This window comes from Hermetia illucens, chromosome 3 (genome assembly GCF_905115235.1).
Source record: "Hermetia illucens chromosome 3, iHerIll2.2.curated.20191125, whole genome shotgun sequence".
NCBI classification, from domain to species: Eukaryota; Metazoa; Arthropoda; class Insecta; order Diptera; family Stratiomyidae; genus Hermetia; species Hermetia illucens.
Window position 1 is genome coordinate 112,371,781 of NC_051851.1, and position 22,256 is coordinate 112,394,036.

General features: G+C 41.3%; 1 protein-coding gene across 3 annotated transcripts in view; it reads left to right on the plus strand.

Annotated features, from left to right (window-relative positions):
• Positions 1 to 17,184, plus strand: part of LOC119651686 (myosin-11) — a 91,539-nt gene extending 74,355 nt beyond the window's left edge. For 2 of the 3 annotated variants that reach the window (XM_038055387.1, XM_038055388.1), the window contains exons 7-17: positions 6,148 to 6,238; positions 6,619 to 6,740; positions 7,185 to 8,001; positions 8,058 to 8,209; positions 8,272 to 9,050; positions 9,106 to 9,208; positions 15,257 to 15,424; positions 15,491 to 16,435; positions 16,498 to 16,710; positions 16,773 to 17,009; positions 17,065 to 17,184. In XM_038055387.1, coding sequence (XP_037911315.1) covers positions 6,148 to 6,238; positions 6,619 to 6,740; positions 7,185 to 8,001; positions 8,058 to 8,209; positions 8,272 to 9,050; positions 9,106 to 9,208; positions 15,257 to 15,424; positions 15,491 to 16,435; positions 16,498 to 16,710; positions 16,773 to 17,009; positions 17,065 to 17,118 — 3,681 coding nt within the window. In that variant the 3' untranslated portion in view covers positions 17,119 to 17,184. The remainder of the gene's footprint in view (positions 1 to 6,147; positions 6,239 to 6,618; positions 6,741 to 7,184; positions 8,002 to 8,057; positions 8,210 to 8,271; positions 9,051 to 9,105; positions 9,209 to 15,256; positions 15,425 to 15,490; positions 16,436 to 16,497; positions 16,711 to 16,772; positions 17,010 to 17,064) is intronic. The other variant, XM_038055389.1, reaches the window with a different exon arrangement.
• Positions 17,185 to 22,256: the final 5,072 nt, after the last annotated feature.

Consider the following 22,256-nt stretch of genomic DNA (forward strand, 5'->3'; position numbering starts at 1 on the left):
CATTCAGAGTTTAAGCAATGATGCTGTTGAATTCCCTCGTGTTCCCAATAGAATACGCACCTGTGCAGAGGAAAAAACAATATCGGCAAAACAACACGGAATTTCCCTCTAGTGATAGCTATGGGTTTACCAAGAATACAGCCCATGTTCTGCACTTATAACTATTAATTAATGTGTTACCGGCATAATAGTGCAGTAAGATTGCTCTGCAGGGTTGCATTATCTTAGTTGTTTCACCTGGCAAGTAAATACTCCAGATCCAGAAATGCTATGTAGCGAGGACGATCCTTCTCACGGTGTTTCTCCATGAGTAACCGCGCAGCGTGTATTGCTTCAGTAGTACCTTAACAAACCCCGTTTAATTCACGATTATTTGAACGATTTCGCGAATGCCGTTGCCAAAAATGCATTCAAAAATCTTCATGGTATGGGACAGCAACCGGATTGGACGGTAATTTGAACATTCTGCTTTACATATTGGGAATGTGGGATTTTCTTGCCAGTCAGATGGTGTTGTGCCTTCCTTAAAAATTCGATTGAAAAATTCACTGAGCCACAGTGTTGCGTCCAATCTCTTCGCTTCTCAGACCATAGATGCGATATCTTATTCGTTTTATTGCTTCCCCGACTTCAGCGACTCTGACTAGTGGAATTGCTCCAAATGTCGGCAATGATTGTGGAAGTGGAGAATGAACAAATTCTGTTGTTAATTCGATTGAGAGTTGCCATCACCGGTGTTCTCCGTGGTGGAGTAGGCCTTGATGGGTCGAAAAAATAATGGAAAACAAAAAGTGATTTGACATTTAAATTTTCAATGAACGCGAACTAGATATAGTCCATAAAGAACTTTTCAGTTTCATATTTTCAATTTCGTTTTTGAATAGTTTATTGCGTTCCGTTTTAGATAATAAAGTTGGAAATTAATTACAACATTGTATTTGATGGGGGGCAACTTTCTTCCTCGAAGGAGTGAACAGGAGACATACAACTTAAATGAATTTCGAGAGAGAGTGCTTGGATGAGAATTGACATTGAAAGAAGATTTTTATCTTTAATCGCATCCATCGTGAAAATATTATCATAAGTGGACAGAAACATGTTATGCTTCAAATCGAAAGCAAGTTCTAGAGATAGTCATATCAAGACTAAAATGGAATAACGGTGTATCTAAATTTTCTTACATAAGAAAACTACAAAGCCTTTCATAGCCTTTCATAACTGATGCAATGAGCCTAACGTTTTTCAGTTGTTCAAACTCCCTTGGAGTGTTAAAAGCTTGTTCTATTCGCGGAAGTGGCTTTGTATAGGAGAAACCTCCTGATAGTTTACAAATTACTCAACACAAAAAGAGACAAAAAGAGTATACGAGATATTTACAAGATTTTAATGAATTAAAATCAAATGAGTTTAATTTTAAAAATTGTTCTTTATTTGTCCAGAAATATTACTTGATGTAAATACATCGACAGTAGACTCCCCGCGTTAAAAAAATACTATATGTTTTTTTACGCCGAAATAGTAGTTTCACCTGCCAAATTACCATATCCATTAAAAAAAACAATTCGCCATGCTTATTTGTTAATTATAATGGTTTGAAAATCACTCACAAGGCGGAAAAGAAAACGCGGTGACGTTATCGAGCGAGTGATTTGAATGTTATCTACGTGAAGGCATCCGGTTTAGTGTTTGTTGCTTGTTACTTTTCAAGTTATCAACAAGTTTTTAACAGGAAAGTGGGAAATGGATACGCGAGTGGACAATTGTTCAAATTACTTTACGTTTCAGCAGCAATGGTAACAAGCTATATAGCAAATTCTGACATATTTACCTGAACGGCGATAAAATGCAAAAATGCACGTTTCTAAAAGATTCACAGGTCGCAAAAAATGGTTTTGCACTGAGCAGTATTCGAACCTTGGACAGTTTGAATATTCTGCGTTCTCTCTTCTCCTGCGACTTGATTTGAATTTGAATAATAGTGACACAAAATTCTGACGCAATCGTATTTATTAATTAAGATTGGAGTTAAAGTTTAAAAAACGTTAACTCAAATTGAAATGATCCTCACAATTTAAACTTGATTCTAAAGAAACTGGATTCCGTCAGACGATGGCGATCCACTTCTTTAGAAAATCTCCTTCAGGAACAGCCAAAAAAGCTTTCTGCGACGTTTTTGTAGAGTTATTTGTGCATTAAGGCACGAAACAATATTTTATTGTCCTCCTTAGCATTTCACGCGGGAAATTAATATTGACAGTTTTATATTTTTATGAGTAGCTGCCAGTTGTCGGGCTACTGAAGTTTCTTGGCTCAAGTTGTGACGCCACACAACATGGCGCGTGCTTTTCAATCTGTTTGAATTTGATTAAAATTTAAAATGCTGATAATTTTAAAAACACAGCTTTTTTTCACAAACGGTTTTTGAGAAACTTGTTAGATTACACCATAGAAGTGTTTTCCGTCATTAGTGGAAATAAGGCGAGGAATCTATTGGTCGAAATGTCGGCAATGCTTGTAGAAATGGAGGATGAACAAATTCTTTAGTTGAAATCTGTTCGAAATATTCTCGCCATCTATCCTTTCCGGCTTGTCGGACGGTATTTAATTTGCTCGATGGATAGTTTTCTGTTGCCCTTTTGCAGTGACCTTTGAAAATTCTTATAAAATTTCTAAGAATATGGTTCGTTCCCACATCTTTATATGAAAAACCGCAGGGTCAACGTTGTGATGAATATTGCCCCAAAAAATTGTATGACGAACTTGAAACATAGATACAGATACATTTGTGCAAACGTTAATTCGTTATAAGATTGAAAAAAATGGCAATTTTTTGTAAAGCACCTTTAACAAGTTCTATCAAAAGGGTTCATTTCTGTTTACCGCCATAAAATAAAAAATTCCATACGTACAGTCGTGTATACGACCACCATGTTGTGATTGGCTGTCGAATTCATTCGTTCGATGAACCATGTATTCATAATTACAAGTTCATGGGTGTTCTCAAAATCGACTGTATTCTCGCTAGTGCGATCAGTTCATATAATGGTAAGCTTCATCAGGCAGCCATTATTCTAGGTACGTTGCCTCGAACTCTCCTTCTGTACCTGGGCCTGGGACCAACTATATTGTGTGTTAGGCCACGAGCAATAATTAAATATTTCTCGCTAAGATTATCATCATCATCATCAACGGCGCAACAACTGGTATCCGGTCTAGGCCTGCCTTAATAAGGAACTCCAGACATCCCGGTTTTGCGCCGAGGTCCACCAATTCAATATCCCTAAAAGCTGTCTGGCGTCCTGACCTACGCCATCGCTCCATCTTAGGCAGGGTCTGCCTCGTCTTCTTTTTCTACCATAGATATTGCCCTTATAGACTTTCCGGCCTGGATCATCCCCATCCATACGGATTAAGTGACCCACCCACCGTAACCTATTGAGCCGGATTTTGTCCACAACTTGACGGTCATGGTATCGCTCATAGATTTCGTCGTTATGTAGGCTACGGAATCGTCCATCCTCATGTAGGGGGCCAAAACTTTATCGGACTATTCTTCTCTCGAACGCGGCCAAGAGTTCGCATTTTTTCTTGCTGATAACCGAAGTTTCCGAGGACTGAGACATGAGGACTGGCAAGATCATAGTCTTGTACAATAAGAGCTTTGACCCTATGGTGAGACGTTTCGAGTGAAACAGTTTTTGTAAGCTGAAATAGGCTCTGTTGGCTGACAACAGCCGTGCGTGGATCATCATCGTAGCTGTTATCGGTTGTGATTTTCGACTCTAGATAGGAGAAATTGTCAGCGATCTCAAAGTTGTATTCTCCTATCCTTATTCTTCCTGTTTGACCACCATATATTTTGTCTTGCCTTCATTGATGTGCAGCCCAAGATCTCGCCCCAATGGCCGCCTGCTCGATCTGGATGAAAGCAGTTTGTACGTCTTGGATGGTTCTTCCCATGATGTCGATATCGTCAGCATAGCCCAGTAGTTGGGTGGACTTGAAGAGGATCGTACCTCTTGCATTCACCTCAGCATCACGGATCACTTTCTCGAGGGCCAGGTTAAAGAGGACGCATGATAGGGCATCCCCCTTGTCGTAGACCGTTGTTGATGTCGAATGGTCTTGAGAGTGATCCTGCTGCTGCAGAGAGAAAATTTGATCTGTTGCTGATTTACCTGGAGTGAACCCTCTTTGGTATGGGCCAATGATGTCCTGGGCGTATGGGGCTATCCGGCCTAGCAAGATAGCAGAGAAAATCTTATAGATGGTATTCAACAACGTGATCCCTTTATAATTGCTGCACTGTGTGATATCTCCCTTTTTATGTATGAAACAGATAATGCCTCGTTGCCAATCGTCAGGCATTGATTCGCTGTCCCATACCTTAAGCACAAGTTGATGAACCACTTGGTGTAACTGGTCACTTCCATATTTAACCAATTCGGCTGTAATTCCATCGGCTCCTGTGCCGATGAATTGCACGGACTGTTTCTCCTAAATTTGGTGGTGGCAGTATTTATCCGTCGTCTTTAGTTGGTGGGACCTCCAACTCGCCGATGTTTTGGTTGTTCAGTAGCTCATCAAAGTATTCAACCCATCGTTCTAATATGCCCATTCTGTCGGAAATCAGATTTCCCTCTTTGTCTCGGCAGGATGGGCATCAAGGTGTATAAGGCTTCATCCTGCTGACTTGTTAGTAAAACTTCCGCCTTCTATGCCTGGTGCGGCTGCTCCCTGTACTTTTCTAGTTCACAGACTTGTTGGTTCTCTCAGGCTTCCTTTTTCCGTCTGTGAAGTCGCTTCTCCGCTCGATAGAGTTCGTGATAAATCTCTGCGCGTGCCCGCGTTCTTTGAGAATGCATCATTACTCGGTATGCGGCATTCTTTCGTTCCGTTGCTAGCTTACATTCATTGTCAAACCAGCGGAACGACTCCTTTTGCGGCTGGGGCCAAGTATATTTGTGGCCGTATTCATGATAACGTTCTTCAGGTGATAGTGAAGATCATTTGTTGATGCTTGATCTCCAGGTCCTCTGTTGACTGCAGTTATTGCGGCATCAATTTCCCTCTTATAGGTGTCGCGGAGGGCTGTGTTATGGATGGCTTCAGTGTTAACTCCCACCTGATTGTCGGAGGGGATTCTAGGTGGTATTGTTATTCGAGCTCGGAGCACCATGCCAACGAGATAGTGATCCGAGTCTATATTGGTCCCCTTATATGTTCTGACATTTATCAAGGCTGAGAGGTTGCGGCTTTCGATCAACACGTGGTCAATTTGGTTGAAAGTGGTCCCGTCTGGAGTGGCCCACGTATGTTTGGGGACCACTTTCCACGCAAACCAGGTACTCCCAACAACCATTTCGTGTGACCCTGCTAATTGAATAATCCGCAGTTCGTTAGCATTTGGTTTTTCGTGTAAGCTATGGGAGCCAACGTATCGCCTGAATACGGGCTCCTTCCCTACTTGGCTGTTAAAATCCCCAAGTATGATTTTATTATATCTCATCTGGGACAGGTTTCGAGGGTTCGTTCTACTGCCTCGTAGAAGGTATCCTTCTCCGACTCTGCAGTCTCCTCTGTAGGGGCGTGAACGTTAATGTGGCATACATTTCTAAACATGCCTCACAAGCGCAGAATGCATAGCCGTTCGCTTATGTTTTCAAAGCCGATAACAGCAGGTTTTATTTTTTGGCTGACTAAGAAACCTACTCCGAGTACATGGTTTACTGGATGGCCACTATAATATATGGTGTAGCGACTCTTCTTGAAGCTCGCCTTCATTCTTCTCCGTCTGCAGCTCCCAGCGGTCACCACGTGGAGGTGGAGATAGGGATTGGTAGTAGAGCTGTTGGTGTTGATTCAGCAGGCATTTGCCAGGTTTTATGCTCCATCGTGGGTACCAATCCACGTTTCGCACTGGGACCTATATTACCCTTTGACCGCTAAGATTATCTGGAATTGAAATTTCAAAATAAATGATCCAATAACAGCACTGTCCTTTCTCTTTAATTCTGAACTTGCTGCGTTGGGTATAAAATCGAAACTAATGGAAAGCGAACAAAAATACAATGTTCTAACGATATTCTCGATCTAAAAATTATTCTGTGGCAACACACTGACAAATATTTGTAAAAAATTTTACAGGCTGAAACGCTAAGGAAGAAGGCATCAAGGATTGAGGATGAGAACGAATCATTGATGATGCAGTTGAAAAAAATGGCAACAAGGGCGAAAAGTATGCAATCGCATGTTTTAACAGTATTATTTAGTTCTTGGTTTGCTCAAATCAGGATTTTATCAATACATAGCTCTAATTCGCAATACAGTTTTATATTAAATCCGCTTTATCATATACACTGCATTTAACGTCTCTAACAATTTTTCTTCTCGATTGTTTGAAATAAATGCAAATTATGTCATTCCAAAGTCCGTTTCGGTCAAATATTGCCATTTTTTACGGCTGCACATAACACCTAATTTTTGTCATTGCTTTCAGCTTACTAACAAGAGTTGAGATAATTTGACTCAATGTTTGCATGTTTGAATATATCGTATGTAAATGCAACATTACCAAAAACTGCTTCATTTGCTTTAAGAGTTTTAATCACATTTAAGGTGAAAAATTAACTTCAGCGAATTCTTTGCTTGTATCAGAACCACCAGTTGAACACGATGAAGGTATATCTGATGAAGATGATCCAGCAGAACTAAGAGTATTATTGGAGCTGAATGAGCAGGTACGTAATTGGAGTTGATGGTATCCAAATCAAATCACCCTTATCTCTGAACGCCTGCCGCGTGCGAACTCGAATGACAGAGAATCAACACAAACCATTGATCCTCACGAGATGACTTTTCTTTGCTGGCTCGTGCGTAAATTACATCATTTTCGGATACGGAAGACATTAACCAAAGAGAAACTCAGATTTTTAATTAATAAGTAGTATAATTAACAAGGGGTTATGCAAACGAGGGTTAGACGTTGCACGTGCATACATACAACAACGGTTCTCGCACCCGAAAGTGATGTGACTTTACACTAAGTTTCCGCCAGTGGCGGATAGCATTAGACCAACCCCCGACCCAGGACGTAAAAAACATCGTGTTGAACCTTTTGCTTTCGTGGTTTTCTCTTTCCTATTTCTACAAGTTTGCTTATTTCCTTTGACTTTTCTTTGTAGGAAGCGACCGTACTGCGGCAGAAAGTAGAAGACCTTGAATCAGAAAATAATTCCCATAAAAGGCAAATAAAAGAACTACAAGAAAAATTAAAATCGAATTCCAAAAATGACATTGGTACAAAGCGTATTTCTTCGCTGCTCTCAAAGTCAACAAATGCAAGTGAGCAAAAATTAAAAGCCTTAGAAGACGAAATGAGCGAGTTAAGAAGGACCATTGCGGAGAAGGAGCGAAATATTGAAAAATTAACGGCTGAAATTAGTGCACTTAAGTCTAATTCTAGCAGAAATCTCATTAAGGCAAACTCGTCAGAAGGTAATGATCAGCAATTAGACTTGAAACGACAAATGCAAATGGTAGAGCAAGAAGCATCCATATTGCGAGGGAAAATTTCCAATTTGGAGCAAGAAAATGAAAAGCTCACTTTGGAAAATAAAAAACTGCAAATGCAGTATCTCCGGAAAAATTCATCACTCTCGTTAACAAAGAATACAAGCAATGTAGAATTGAGCGAAATTAAGGAGCGATTAAGTAAGACTGAAAAAGAACGTGACGAATTGAGATCAAAGTTGGAAGAGGTTAACAAAGAAGCTTCTGACAAACTCCCTCCAAGGACACCTAAAAAGGTTACAGATCTGACACCAAAAGCTACACTAAAGAAGTTCATTGATGAACTTGAAGACGAAATTAAAGGGTTAAGGATAATCGTTGCTAAATCTAGTGGCGAAAATGTTAAGAAACTTGAAAATGAAAAGACAGTAATTCAAAAGGAGTTGAAGGATGTTAAAGACCAACTGAACAATACATCGGCAGAGCTTAGTAATTAACATTACCTGTATTTTGAATTTATTCATTATGAAACCTTTATCTTTCAGAGAAACTGAAAACAAGTAAAGATAGTGCAACAGCTCAAGCAGCAAAACTTTCAGAACTAGAATTGAAATTCAAAAAATCGGATGTTGAGAACAGTAAATTGTCTATGCAAATAAAGGAATTGGAGGAGAAAATAAAGGCAAAAGATACTTTGGTAAGTATGATTGATATTACATTACAGTTGTAAATATTGAATTTTTTCTCATAAATTATGAGATCAAACAAGGAGAGTCGGTAAAATCCTCACTAGACGGCCAAATTAAGAAAGAAAAAGAAAAGTACGCGAGTCTCGAAAAGACTTTGGAAAAGGAAAAAAAAGAAGCCAGTCGCTGGGAGGCGAGAGTAACTGAACTTGATGATGAGTTATCCTCTACTCGGAAAAATTTCGAAAAGATGAAGACATCATGGGAAAAAGAAATTCAAGACTTAAAATCGAAAATGAATTCCAAAACGGACGCGGCGCATACTAAGAAACTGCAAGAATTACGAAAACAGCTTGAAGATACTCAAGCTGATCTTACGCGGGAATCGAAAAAATATTCCGAGCTAAATGCCCGCTATGAAACACTCCAAGAGGAACACGTCCTTTCTAAAGCACAACTTACTGCAGAAAAGCATAATCTGCAAAGCGATTTGGGGCTGGCAAAGCAAAAGCTCTCCGAAGTAGACGTCTATAAGACGGAAAAACTTAATTTAGAAAAGAAATTAAAAGAAGCACAAACACGAATTTCAGAGCTCGAGTCAAAAAATATTAATAGTAAAGCGAAAGAATATGAAAAAAATATGTTGAGATCGACTATTGCCGAAAGGGATCGCGAAATTGAGAAGCTAAAAAAAGAAAACGAGATGAACGGTGACCTAGCTAGCCAAATGAGGAAGGAAAACGAAGAGCTACGTAGGAAGTTAGATGATTTCGAACGAGTAAGTAAAGCCCAAAGGTCGCTTAACGACTATAATAGCACGATGGAAAAGGAATTGAAGAAACTCCAAGTCAAGTAAGGACTACCATTCTCAATCAAGAATGCACATATAATGAGCACATTTTTGCAGGCTGGAAAATTCAGAACTTACAGCCAAGTCTGAGGTGGCGTCAACTCGACTTCGATACGAGCAGCAAATTAAAAATATTCAGTCAGAATTAAATTCTATGCAGGTGAGATTGCATGATGATAATTTTGACTTCTAATAACGGTTCCGCTGAGTCGGCGTTTCAGGCATGAAAGGTTTTCTGTATTTTTTGTGTAAGAATATTTAATTGCAAAACTGCCCCCTTTTATGTATAAATGGGACAGTTTTGCAATTAAGGGGGTCATCCCGTGTGAACGCCGTTTTTTTTTGGCTTTTTTTAGAATTTTTTTGTGAAGAACTGGAGAAAGATGCAAATACGAATTTTTCACCATATTTATTAATATCTTGAGCGTCCATAGTAATTTTTTCAGCCTGATCACATAGTTCGTTATTGAAATACAGAGCAATTTATACACCCATCTCCAAAAAAAGTGCTTTTTTGCTGCCACGCTAGAGGGCGCTGCGATCATCTTAGAGAAAAAAGTAAACGGCATTTTAACGTACAGACTTAACTACAGTCCGCAAACTAGGATTATTAAAAAACTAAATTTTTGGTGCCGTGGTAAACTTTTTTTTTGAATTTTGGCGTTTTTTTACCGCTTTTTACAATGAATAAAAAAACTACTGAATGAATCGCAATTATGCTAGTTTGCGGACCGTAGAAATATGTTCTGAATAAGTCGTGAAAATTTCAAAGAATTTGGGTGGATAGATTTTGGGCTATGATGGCAGTCGATTTTCAACATGCGGTTTCGAGAAAACGCATTTAAAAAGTAGAATGCGATTTTTAGCCATCAAACCTTAACTGATCATTAATCTGTTATATCTAGTCCATAAACCTTAGGTTTCTTGAAGAAATACATGTACGGTTTTTACTTCAATTCTTGTCCTTTTAGCGAAGTCATCCGAACGTCATTCGGACCGATAAATACGAGCTTTATTACGGCGATCGACATCAATCTGGCATGTGACTTATCACGTGTTTAACACTATAATTTCCGAACGACTCCGAATATCAAAAAATCACTTTACTCATATATTTTACACTATATCTAGATTCAATTGATGCCAAAAAAAAATTCGATTCCGCGAATCCGACACACGGGATGACCCCCTTAAACATTTATGTATTTACATTTAGTCAGAGTATTCGCTTTAATGTGATATTAATATTTAGTGTTTTGAGATGCAGTAAATTTATACGGAAGATAATACAATTTCGACGAAGCTTGGGGATAGCATGATCAATACCATAGTCTATATTACTGCAAATATCTATGGCTCTATGATAAATTTAAAGGCGGTTTCTAGTCAATTTCCCAAAAACATAGTAATATACTATTATTAACTTAATTTGAGTAGAGAGCTGTATGGAGGGTATTTTGGCAAGATGGTTTTTCCATTGCGATCATTCAGATTTTATTGATGTCACCAATTTAGGGCAGCAGGTTGCTGTTCCCTTATCGATAAGATTGAAACTTGAATTTTATTATTAAAAACTGATTACCGTTTCATTTTATTGTAATTGTTAGAAAGACCGAAGCTGACATTCTAAAGCACCGAAAGTATCTGCCCTGGTGAGCGTGATTGCTTCCTTGCTTTTATATTCCTAATTTTAACGCCTCGGAGTCGTGTTCGGAATCGTGTCCGTGGAAAGCGTCCGGAATCGTGTTATTCGCCCTACAGATAGCGCACCGGTTCGCCAATAGGTGGAACTTTTGATAACAAACAGAATCTTTGAAATTATGGTGAACAGAGTCCCAGAAATCGGCAACAACACTAATTTCAAAACAAAGCCATCTATGGATATTAGTCAAAACTTTACGCACTTCTTAAGTCCGTGTAGTTAACGCTACTGCCGGTCAAGTATTGAAAACAAACTTAACCATCTTCAAACAAATGGACGTCAATGTTGGAGGCGTCTCAAGTCCTTTTCCATTTGATTTCGAGCTTATTGAGTCGAAATGTCACTGTGGGCTGGATTAATTGCAACAGTTTGAGTTGAGATTCTCTGAAATTACAATCTCAGTCATTTAACATTTTTATTCCACTGTTAAGAGAACTGTTAAATTAACAAACGACACACCAGCAGAGATGGGTCGTGGCAAGCTAAGTGCAGTTGTCCCTTGTGGGCGTATCGGACGTAGCGAATACTTTAAATGTTGAGCCGAAAATCACTTGTTCAAAGCGATCTCCTTCTTCATTTTCTTCAGCCTTTGTCCCGTTCACAAGCGGGTTCGGCTCGTCGTGATCGGTTTCGCCATTTTGTTTTATCAATTATTATTATTGACATTAACATAGTATGCTGGTCCCAAGCCCAGGTAAAGGAGGAGGGTTTGAGGCAACGTACTCTGTACTATCCTCAGTAAAACAAAAATAAAATGCTGAGATCAGGGAAAGAGATAGAGTATAGTTGGAGTTATTCTACTATGCTAAATCCTATCTGATCTCTCTTGGTGACAGACCCCGCGGCAGGTCGACCAAGAAAATGCATACAATGTCGTTACAAACATGATGATCGGATTGAATCACAAGCCTCGGAGAAATGCTAGGGCGTCCACCTCAGTCGACGCGGCAGGACGGGCCCCGGTCCTGTCGAGAAATGGGCAAGGGTTCTTGACACATGGACGGCGCCAGGACGTAAGCAAGTTAGTCCGAACACAACGAACAAAACAAATACGTGTCTGCATGCTAAATGTTGGTACCCTAAGTGGAAAGACCGAGGAACTCGCAAGAGCCCTTCGGAAAAGGCGCATTGATATCTGCGCTCTGCAAGAAACCCGATGGTCTGGTGACAGAAGGTGCGACATTGAACGCGAACGCGGTAAAAATAGCTACAAACTTCTCTATTTTGGTAATCCACACACTCAATATGATGTTGGCATTGCCATCTCAGAAGGTTTCCGTGATGCCATTAAAGAAGTGAGGGTGGGTGGCGAGCGTATAATCGATTTTGCGGACACCCATGACATGGTTCATAAAACGATTGTCCCATTTTCCTACATTTTATAGTGGGAACAGTAAAACACAAATCGACTATATTCTCATAAGACGCCAACATTTTACCACTGCCACTGATTGCAAATTCGTTCCCTATGAGACCATCGCACCTCAACATCGGCCGTTGATTGCCGTCCTGCGAATTAAGCCACCGATAAAACAGCGTGAGGAATGCACTAGCCCGCCGTGCATTGAATGGTGGCGATTTGGTGAGAAGAAAGAAGGAACGGTCTCACTCATACGATTGCCGACCATTACGAATGTGGAAGAATCATGGAACCAAATGAAAGACACGATCCACAAAGCGGCCTCTGCAACCCTCGGGGTGACCAAGTCGGGTAAGCGGTACATCAACCGAGATACTTGGCTTTGGAATGATGATGTTGAAATGAAGGTCCGTGAAAAGAAACGCCTCTACCACAAATTTGTCGACGATAAAACGCCTGGTAATTGGCAAATTTATATGAATGCCAACCGGGCAGCAAAGAAAGCGGTCGCTGACACCCGCGCGAACCATTTCAAAAATCTTTATGATAAACTGGACACTCGGGATGGCGAGAGAGATCTGTATCGACTTGCTAAAACCCGTAATGAACGCACACAGGATATCGAACACTTCTGTTGTGTTAATGACAAGAACAGTACTTCGCTTTCCAACCGTTGAGTCGCAACGGATAGATGGCGAGAATACTTCGAGCAGATTTCAACTGAAGAATTTGCTCATCCTCCACTTCCACAATCATTGCCGACATTTGGAGCAGTTCCACCACTCAGCGCAACTGAAGTTGAGGAGGCAATTAAACAAGTAAAATCGGGAAAAGCAACAGGACTTGACGACATCGCATCTGAGCTCTGGAAAGCGAAAAGCTAGGACCCAACACTGTGGCTCAGTGAATTCTTTAACCGGTTATTCAGAAAGGAAGAACACCATCTGACTGGCAAGAAAGTACCACAGTTCCAATATGGAAAAGAAAGGTAGTCCAGCAGAATGTTCAAATTACCGTCCGATCCGGTTACTTTCCCATACCATGAAGATTTTTGAACGCATTCTTGACAACCGTATTCGCGAAATCGTTGAAATAACCGTGAATCAAGCCGGATTTGTCAAGAACTGCGGAACTACTGACGCAATACACGCTGCGCGATTACTTATGGAGAAACACCGTGAGAAGCATCGCCCTCTTTACATTGCCTTTATGGATCTAGAGAAAGCGTTTGACCGTGTACCACACGAACTCATCTGGTATGCTTTACGACAACACTTCGTGCCAGAAGCTGTGAGCTGAGTGAGCTGAGTTCAATTGCTCTACCACGATCCAAAAAGTAAAGTTTGGCAGGTGTATCAAAATCTCTTTGTGTCTGTTGGTGTTCATTAAGGAAGCGTCCTCTCACCACTCCTCTTTATTCTTGTTATGAACATCGTCACACGGGACATCCAACGTCCAGCGCCCTATACACTGCTTTATGCAGATGATGTTTTCCTAGCATCTAATACCGAAAACGATCTCGAGCAACTTGTCCAAAAATGGAATGATCCCCTTATGCAACACGGTCTCAGATTGAATCAGGAAACAGGCACAATTACTATCAGCGGCAGTGACCTGCCTAGAACTAAGCGATTTAAATACCTCGGGTCAACGCTATCAGTCAATGGAGAACTGCGTAATGAAATTACTTCTCGCATTAACGCAACCTGAATGAAGTGGCGCTCCACAACTGGTGTTCTTTGTGATCGACGTATCAACGAACGTCTCAAATCTAAAATTGACCGCAATGTCGTCCGTCCAGTTGCTCTCTATGGTTCTGAGTGTTGGCCAACTATAAAAGACAATGAACGGCGTCTTGCGGTAATGGAGACGAAGATCCTACGTTGGACTAGTGGCCTGACACGTTTTGATCACATCCGAAATGAGGATATCCACGATCGTTATGGGGTTGCATCGATCGTGGAAAAGTTGCGAGAGAGGCGTCTTCGATGGTATGGTCATGTAATTCGTGCAAACGAGAATTCACTTGCCAAGATTGGTCTGAAGATCGAAGTCGATGGTAAACGACCAAAAGGCAGATTTAAACAACGGTGGCTTGATACGCTAGATGGGGATTTGAAAGCGTCGAGATTGCACCCAGATCAAACATTCGATAGAGCCAAATGGCGAAACCGATCACGACGAGCCGACCCCGCTTGTGGACGGGACAAAACATATAACTAACTACAATATATATTGAATAATATAATGCTTATCCACGTGAATTTATTATACTTTAAGACGTGTATGATGACGCCGCGATAAATAATAATATGATGAGGTCATAATAAAGTTTGCGGGTAGCGTCAAATAGGATAGACATATGTGTACGCTAGTATCAGTGGTATTTATTTGAAGTACATATATGTATGCTTTTGTACACGGAGTAAAGTGGAAATGCGTGAAGATGCATTAGACCAATTTGGATGGAAACCGTTTGTTTATTTAGGATTAGCACAATATAATACATATGTATATCTAGATTTTAGCAATTAATGAAGGATTATTTTACATTTTTTGCCATGTACGAATGGAAAACTGTGCGTATGAAGTTCTTCACATAATATGAACACAAAACAAAAATTAACTATTTGTTTTAAAATGTGGTCAGTACAAAAGCTAAATAGTTAGTATATCTACCAAATTTGAAATGAATCGGTCAGTACATCACGCATCAAAAAACACATTTTGAGCACTAGTCACACCTTTCGAGAGGTGAACACTTCGGACACTTCTTGCAATGCTTATGCACCGAAATTTGGATGAATACTATATAATATACATTCTGTAGCACATTTTATTCATATAGATACCATAACAAGATTCTTGTTCAAAGTATGTATATATTACTGTGAAGCCAGATACTAACGCAAATACAAAGCGGTATTTGGAGGGGTTTGGCGTAACAGGTATACTTGGTTTATTTAGCTATTATACTAGCTTTTAGGGGCTTAATTATTTTCCATCTGTAGATTGTATGTAGAGCTAATTATTTTTTCTAGATTATTTTTTTTCATTCTGCTCAAAGTTGAACTAGATTGATTTTTATTAATTATAATCATTTTTGAAAATGAAAACGGTATCATAATGAAGTGTATATTATCTAGAGACAATGTGAACGCTTCAAAAAGGATCGTGACACCTTTAAGCAGCTTTTGGAATCCGCGCAGAAAACAATTGGCGAATTGAAACAAAATAGCGGCAGAGTGAGTCGTGCCTCTTTGAACAGTGGCGACGAAGACGACAAAGGAAAAATACTCGCTTTGGAACAGCAGGTTGTATTTAAATAGATTTTATGTTTGAAGTATGTTTAACTGAAAGTTTTGGTGTGCTCCCTATAGCTTGGTTGTCTAGAAGATCAATTAAGTGAGGCACGTTTAGAAGCTAGTAGATACAAAACAGAACTTGTTCAAGAGCGGAGTGCAAATGAGATAAAGATTGCCGAAATGACGTCAAAATTAAATGAATACGAGGAAGATCGTCTTTTAGGATCTGGGCGTACCAAAATTGCTGGTATGAAAACTAAATTGGAGTTATCTTGGCAAAAGGAACGTGAGGAGCAACAGAGACTTCTTCAAGAAACTGCCACTTTGGCCAGGGATCTACGACAGACGTTGTTCGAAGTGGAACGCGAAAGGGATAAGGAACGCATTGAATCTAAACGCAAATTAGAACACCTTAAACGAGCAACGGAAGAAGAAATGGAGGAAGGACGAAAGAAAATCTCTGAATTGCAATGCGATTTGTTAGAATTGCGCGATGCTCATGCTAAGCTTAGAACCTCAAATGAGAAACTCAGACGAGAGCGTGAACGTTACGAACGGGAAATAGCTCGACGGCGTATGGAACATGATGGTGAACGTAAAGTTGGCGTTCTGTTACAAACGGTCGATGAGCTAGTCAAGATTGCTCCCGATCTTCAAATAGCTTCGAAATCGTCCACTCCAAAAGTATCTTCTCAATCACCCGCTCAATCTTTGAAGCCCGAGCTAACACGAAGAACTCGAAGTCCATCGCCAGGACCAAATAGTATGCAAATTTCAACTGTATTAGCCCGTTTAGCAGAAGCATCAGAGGAATTACGAAGATTCCAAAGGCTGTGCGAAGAAGAAAAGGAAAGAGATCGATCTAGACGAAGTGGTATGCGGAGGGCAGCATCCACAGAGAACGAGCCACAAATGATCACAAGAAATTCATCATCCGGAAAACTTTCAAGATCGTCAACACATAATGGAAGTTTGATTAGGAAGAGTTTGTCTTTGGATCATTCTATACAACAAGATCAGGTAATGTGTTCTGTCGATTTTTTTATTTTAAACTACTGTTTAATTTATGTTAATAATTACAGTCAATTTGGAGGCAAGATGATGGGAGTTTATCGTCGATGCAATCTATTGATTCCGAACTAGGAGGAATGGTGCGTGATTCGAGTATGGATTCTCGATTATCTGGAGGATCAACACAAAGTGATTTGCCGAGAGGTCCGCGGAAGAAAAAACGTGGTATAATGGGAAAGTTACGGAGTTTAACAAAGAGTAGCCGAACGGGTAGTGAATCATCGGTAATACAGATTCACATATGGTAGTTGTTTTCATATACTAATGGAGCTGTTGCATTTTGTAGATTCCAGGCTCTGATTCTGATGTGAGTACCGCGAGCGCAGACATACGGGGAAGTAAAAAGGATTTGAAAGGTCGGTTATCGGGTATGTTCAAAAGATCAAATTCAGCGACAAGAAGTAACAGTTCCGAGCGATTAATAAACGATTCGGAACAAAAACCGGTAGCTGTCACCATGTTGGGTTCGAATAACTCTACACCAGCTCAGTCGCAACCAACAACACCGAAAGTCGTTAGATCTGTAAGTTCTATTGATAGCATAAACGGGAAACGAAAATGAATGACTTTTTTTACAGGCCACTAAGCCTCCTACACCAACTACTCCAGTTTTACAGCGCAGGACTAAATAAAGTCCAACTTCCAATGATTTATAAACTAAAAATGAAAAGTAAATAAATAGTTGGTCTATTGCCTAAATAGTATTTTTCTGATACGCCTGAACTAAGATGAATAAAGAATTTTGGTCGTGTTTGAAAAGAAGCTCCTTCTCTTCTTCAGCCTTTGTCGCGTTCGGAACAAGAGTCGGCTCGTCTTAATCGTTTGCGCCATTGTGCTCTCTCAAAGTTCTGATCTGGATGCTTCGGTCGGCCTTTTGGTAATATCCCATCGACTTTGATGTTCAGAACAATTTTGGTAAGAGAATGAATGTGACCATAACATCGAAAACGCTTCTCTCACAATTTTTTCATGATCTATGCAACTCCGTATCGATCGTGGATATCCTCATTTCGCAACATCTTCGTCCTCATTTCGGCGAGACGCCGTTTCTTGTCTTTTATAGTCGGCCAACAGTCATGCAGATGACAGTGCGTTAAATTTGGGATTTAAGATGTTATAAAATACGTCCATCACATAGAACGTCAGTTGTAAAACGCCACTTAATCCAGGTTGCGCTAATACGAGAAGCACCGTTACGGTCTTGAATGAAGTGCTCTAACACACTTCAAGGCCCTGATCCAATATGGATTGTTGTGCCAAGGATTATTATTATTAATTTCATAACGAAGATCAATGTTATCAGCAAATGTGGACAGTATTGATCTGAGATATTTAAACCAGTGCCAGTGCCACTGGCAACAATAGTGCCTGTTTTATTAAGATCGGTAGTCAAAAACTTGGTTTAATTAGATTCAATCTGAGGCTTTCCTGCATGAGCCCATCATTGCATTTTTGAAAAAGTTGCTTGAAATCAGCTTTGCTATGAGAAGCTAGGAAAACATATCACTATCAACGGCGCAGCAACCGGTAACCGGGCCAAGCCTGCCTTAATATGGAACCCCAGACACCCTGGTCCATCCGCCGAGGTCCACCAATTTGATATCCCTAAAAGCTGTCTGGTGTCCTGACCTACGCCATCACTCCATCTCAGGCAGGATCTGCCTTGTCTGGATCATCCTCATCCATACGTATTAAGTAACCCACCCACCGCAACTTGTTGAGCCGGATTTTATTTTACGGTTGTGAATCGTCCATCCTCATGTAAGGGACCAAAAATTCTTCGCAGTATTCTTCTCTCAAACGCGGCCAAGAGTTCGTAATTTTTTTTGCTAAGAACCCTGCTTTCCGAGGAATACATAATGACTGGCAAGATCATTGTCTTGTACAGTAAGAGCTTTGACCATATGGTAAGACGTTTCGAGCGGAAAAGTTTTTGTAAACTGAAATAAGCTCTGTTGACAGTCAACAACCATGTGCGGATTTCATCGTCATAGCTGCTATCGCTTGTAATTTTCGACCCTAGATAGGAGAAATTTTCAACGGTCTCAAAGTTGTAGTCTCCTATCTTTATCGTTGACCAGTGCGATTCGATGTTGTCCGTTCTTTGGTTTTTCGCGCTAACGTTGACACCATATACTTCGTCTTGCCTTTATTAATGTGCAGCCCGAGATCTCGCGCCGCGTGCTCCATCTGGACGAAGGAAGTACATCTCGAGTTGTTATTCCCATAATGTCAATATAGTCAGCATAGGCCAGTAGTTGGGTGAGCTTGTAGAGGATGGTGCCTATCGCATTTACGTCTGCATCACGAATCACTTTCTCCAGGGCCAAGTTGAAGAGGACGCATGATAGGGCATGCCCCATTCCCCGTCTTAGACCGTTGTTGATGTTGAATGGTCTCGAGAGTGATCCTGTAGCTTTTATCTCGCCTCGCACATTGGACAGGGTCAGCCTAGTCAGTCTTATTGATTTCGTCGGGATACCGAATTCTCTCATAGGAAAACATAATTTACATTAAGCGGTGTGTAGGGCGTCAGTTGTTCCGCAATTCTTGACAAACCCTGCCTAATTCACGGTTATTTGAACGATGTCACGTCTTGATGGTATGTGGCAGCAACCGGATCGGTTGCTAGTCAGATGGTGTTCTACCTAGATAGTATCAACTATATGTAGAAATATGATAATACCCCATTGTCACTTGAGTTTCACGGTTTCCCTCGTTTTCTCCCATGTACATTCGGATGTTTATGTTGATTCGATGAGTGCAGGAGCACCCGGAAAAAAAAACAACCTGTCCTCTGTCAATCAAGCCACAGAAATGTTTCTTGTTACGTCTCAGGATAATTGTAGCTACAATTTTTGCGACGGTAGGCAGTACACAAGTACTTTTCCATATGTCGCACCCAAGACGAGTGCCCTTTTCCAAATTCATAACGATCATTCCTGTTTTCCAACTATGGGGAATGATCTCGAATTCACTAGATTTCCATGTTATTGAAACCGGATGAATAATTTCACGAGGACCCCGTAAAGCCGGACGACTTTACTTCGCTTGAGGACATTGGCGACGACGGTTTCTTTTTTAGATGATGTCAGTAGCCGCCGAGAAAAGAGCATTTTTAAAGGCAGCCCAATTCTCATGTCATCTCGAGCAGATAATTCTTGGGTGATCGAAGCTCTCTAACCCTGTGAAAAGAGACTGAGGTCAGCGCCTTTCTTGCTACACATATCCAGAAGACAACTCGTAAATCCACCACTGATCGCAATATAGACAATGCTTGCCCGTACGTTGTCGGTCAGTTGAATGTGCCACCAACTGACTTTTGAACAAGAGTCGTGGACGCGTCACTTGGGGTGATTTTTGTCCATGAACCTTGATCATTACATGGGTTCGTATTAGCAACAAGACACAACTGCCTATAGCAATTCCTCTTACTTTCCCATATAGCCTTCTTAAGGCTACTTCGAAGATCGCCGTATTTGTTCGCCGACTGCTGATGTTCTGGCTTCGCTCTGGTCTTTTGGGAAAATCCCCTCGCTCGCAGACATGATGCTCTCAACAGCGCGATTTCTTGGTTCCACCAGTAGTTTGGTTTGCTACTTTGATGGAACTTGCGTCGCGCTATTGTAGAGTCGCAGGCCTCCGTTGACGTAACTGGCTCATTTTTCCCAGCGCCGTCCCCTCCCGGAACCTCCTTCTGAAGCCGCTAGGAATACCTTTTTCTCGAAAGCTCCAGTAGCCACCCAGCTACCCTGGTTTTTTTACTTTTGATGTCGAGAAAGATTGCCTAATGTTCACTGTGGGTATAATGTTCACTCACCCGCCCCACCATCCCTCTCTCTTACTATGTACTGAGGTAGGTTAGATCGACGATTGAGCCTAGTCCTCTGCCTCGGAAGGTGGGCACGCATCCAACGTTGGCGAGTACTATGTCCAGCACCGCGAAGGTTTCAAACAAGATGTGACTTCTGGTGTTCGTCACTCGATTTTCCCAATCTAAAGCCCACGCGTTGAAGTCGCCAGCAATGATTTTGGGGCTGTAGTCTCTAGTATCCAACACCAAGTCGTCTAGCACCTCCTTATATTGCGCTAATATTGCACTAGGAGAAGCTTAGAAGCTGTGAATTCTGCTGCAAAGTGACCGAAATCGGGGCATCTGAAGCATCTCTTCAGAGATATTTGCTCCCTAAGTCGACACACGACCCAACCTGTTCTTACCTTGCCCGCAGTAATCAGTTTAATTCCTGATTCCACCGGCAAACTAGTAATAGCGGTCAGTATACCTCCATATACCTTCTTCATCCTTTTGATAGCACTGTCTTCTAGGTTGCTAAGGTTGAATTGTTCCCTTAGTGCAGCACAGACATACTCTGGTGTTGTGACCTCATCTAGGTCTTTGCACTCGATCACTATTTGTTGCTTCCGAGCTTTCACGTCCGTTTGCTCGCCTAGCCGCTTCTCTACCTGGCCATGAAAGCTATCCATTATCTTCTCGCTAGATTTGTTTAGTTCCAACAACAGATCCCCTTTTTGCGTACGCCTGATACGGTTCGCATTGCCACCCACTGTCAGATCACCGATATCTAGAATTCAATCTGACTATTGCGGGCGAACAGTCTGCAGTACAAAGACGGAACCCTTGGAAAACGGATTGGGCAAAGTTCAATGAACTTCTTGGCAATAAAGTACAGTTCCCTAGGCGACTAAGGACTCCTTTGGTGCTGGAAGATGAATTGAAAACTCTGAACTGCACACTTTTAGAGTGCTATGAAGAGGCTTGTCCTATTTCCAGAGGCCAAAGCGGTGAAACGGTTCCTTGGTGGAACCGAGAACTGCAAAAACTCAGAAAATCAACCAGGCGACTTCTAAACCGTGCTTGCAAAAGTAACAAGAACGAAGACTGGTTAAATTTCAGGAACTCACAGCGTGAATATAAGAGGCTCGCTAGGTGTTCGAAATGAGACTCCTTTAGAGCGTACTGTGAGGAACTGGAAGGCGAAAGAAACACTTCAAGGCTGTGCAGAGTCCTCAAAAGGGATGAGTCGGCCAAGTTGGATTCTCTTAGAAAACCCGACGGTACTTTCACGAGCTCCACACTGGATTCAATACAGACCCTCCTGGAAGTACACCATCCGCAAGAACGGGCGAGAGAAGTGGTAGGGGGAAAGTTGACGGTTCTTGCAAGTGTGTTCACGCAAGTGTTGCAAGGGGAACTGGAACACTGCGAAAGCGATTGTTACCCATGAAAAGGTGAGAGCTGCCATACTGTCCTTTGAACACTTCAAAGCACCTGGCATGAATGGCATCTATCCGGCAATGCTAAAGGAGGGTATGGAGCATTTAGAGCGACGTCTAAGAAATATGCCTCTGAACGGTTTGAACTCTATGTCTAGATACAATAGGGTGGAACTACTCTGGGTACCTGGTCACTGTGGCGTAGAGGGAAATGAAATCTCGGACGCTTTAGCGAAAGAGGGGTCAATCTCCCCTATGCCGGGACCGGGGCCGGGGCCGCAATTTTAGTATCAGTAGCATTGGCTAAGTCTGTTTTCAAAAACTGGGAACAAGCTTCCCATAATGACAGGTGGCAGAGCCTAAATGCTGCTCGACACACCAAACTTTTCCTGCCAGAACCGAACATACGTACCGCAAAGTTTATCCTGTCGAAAAGCAGGAGAACTTGCAGGTGTATTGTGGGCATTCTGACAAGCGATAATTCACTAGCTGGGCATATCTCCAGAATAGGAATTACCGAAGATGATACGTGTCC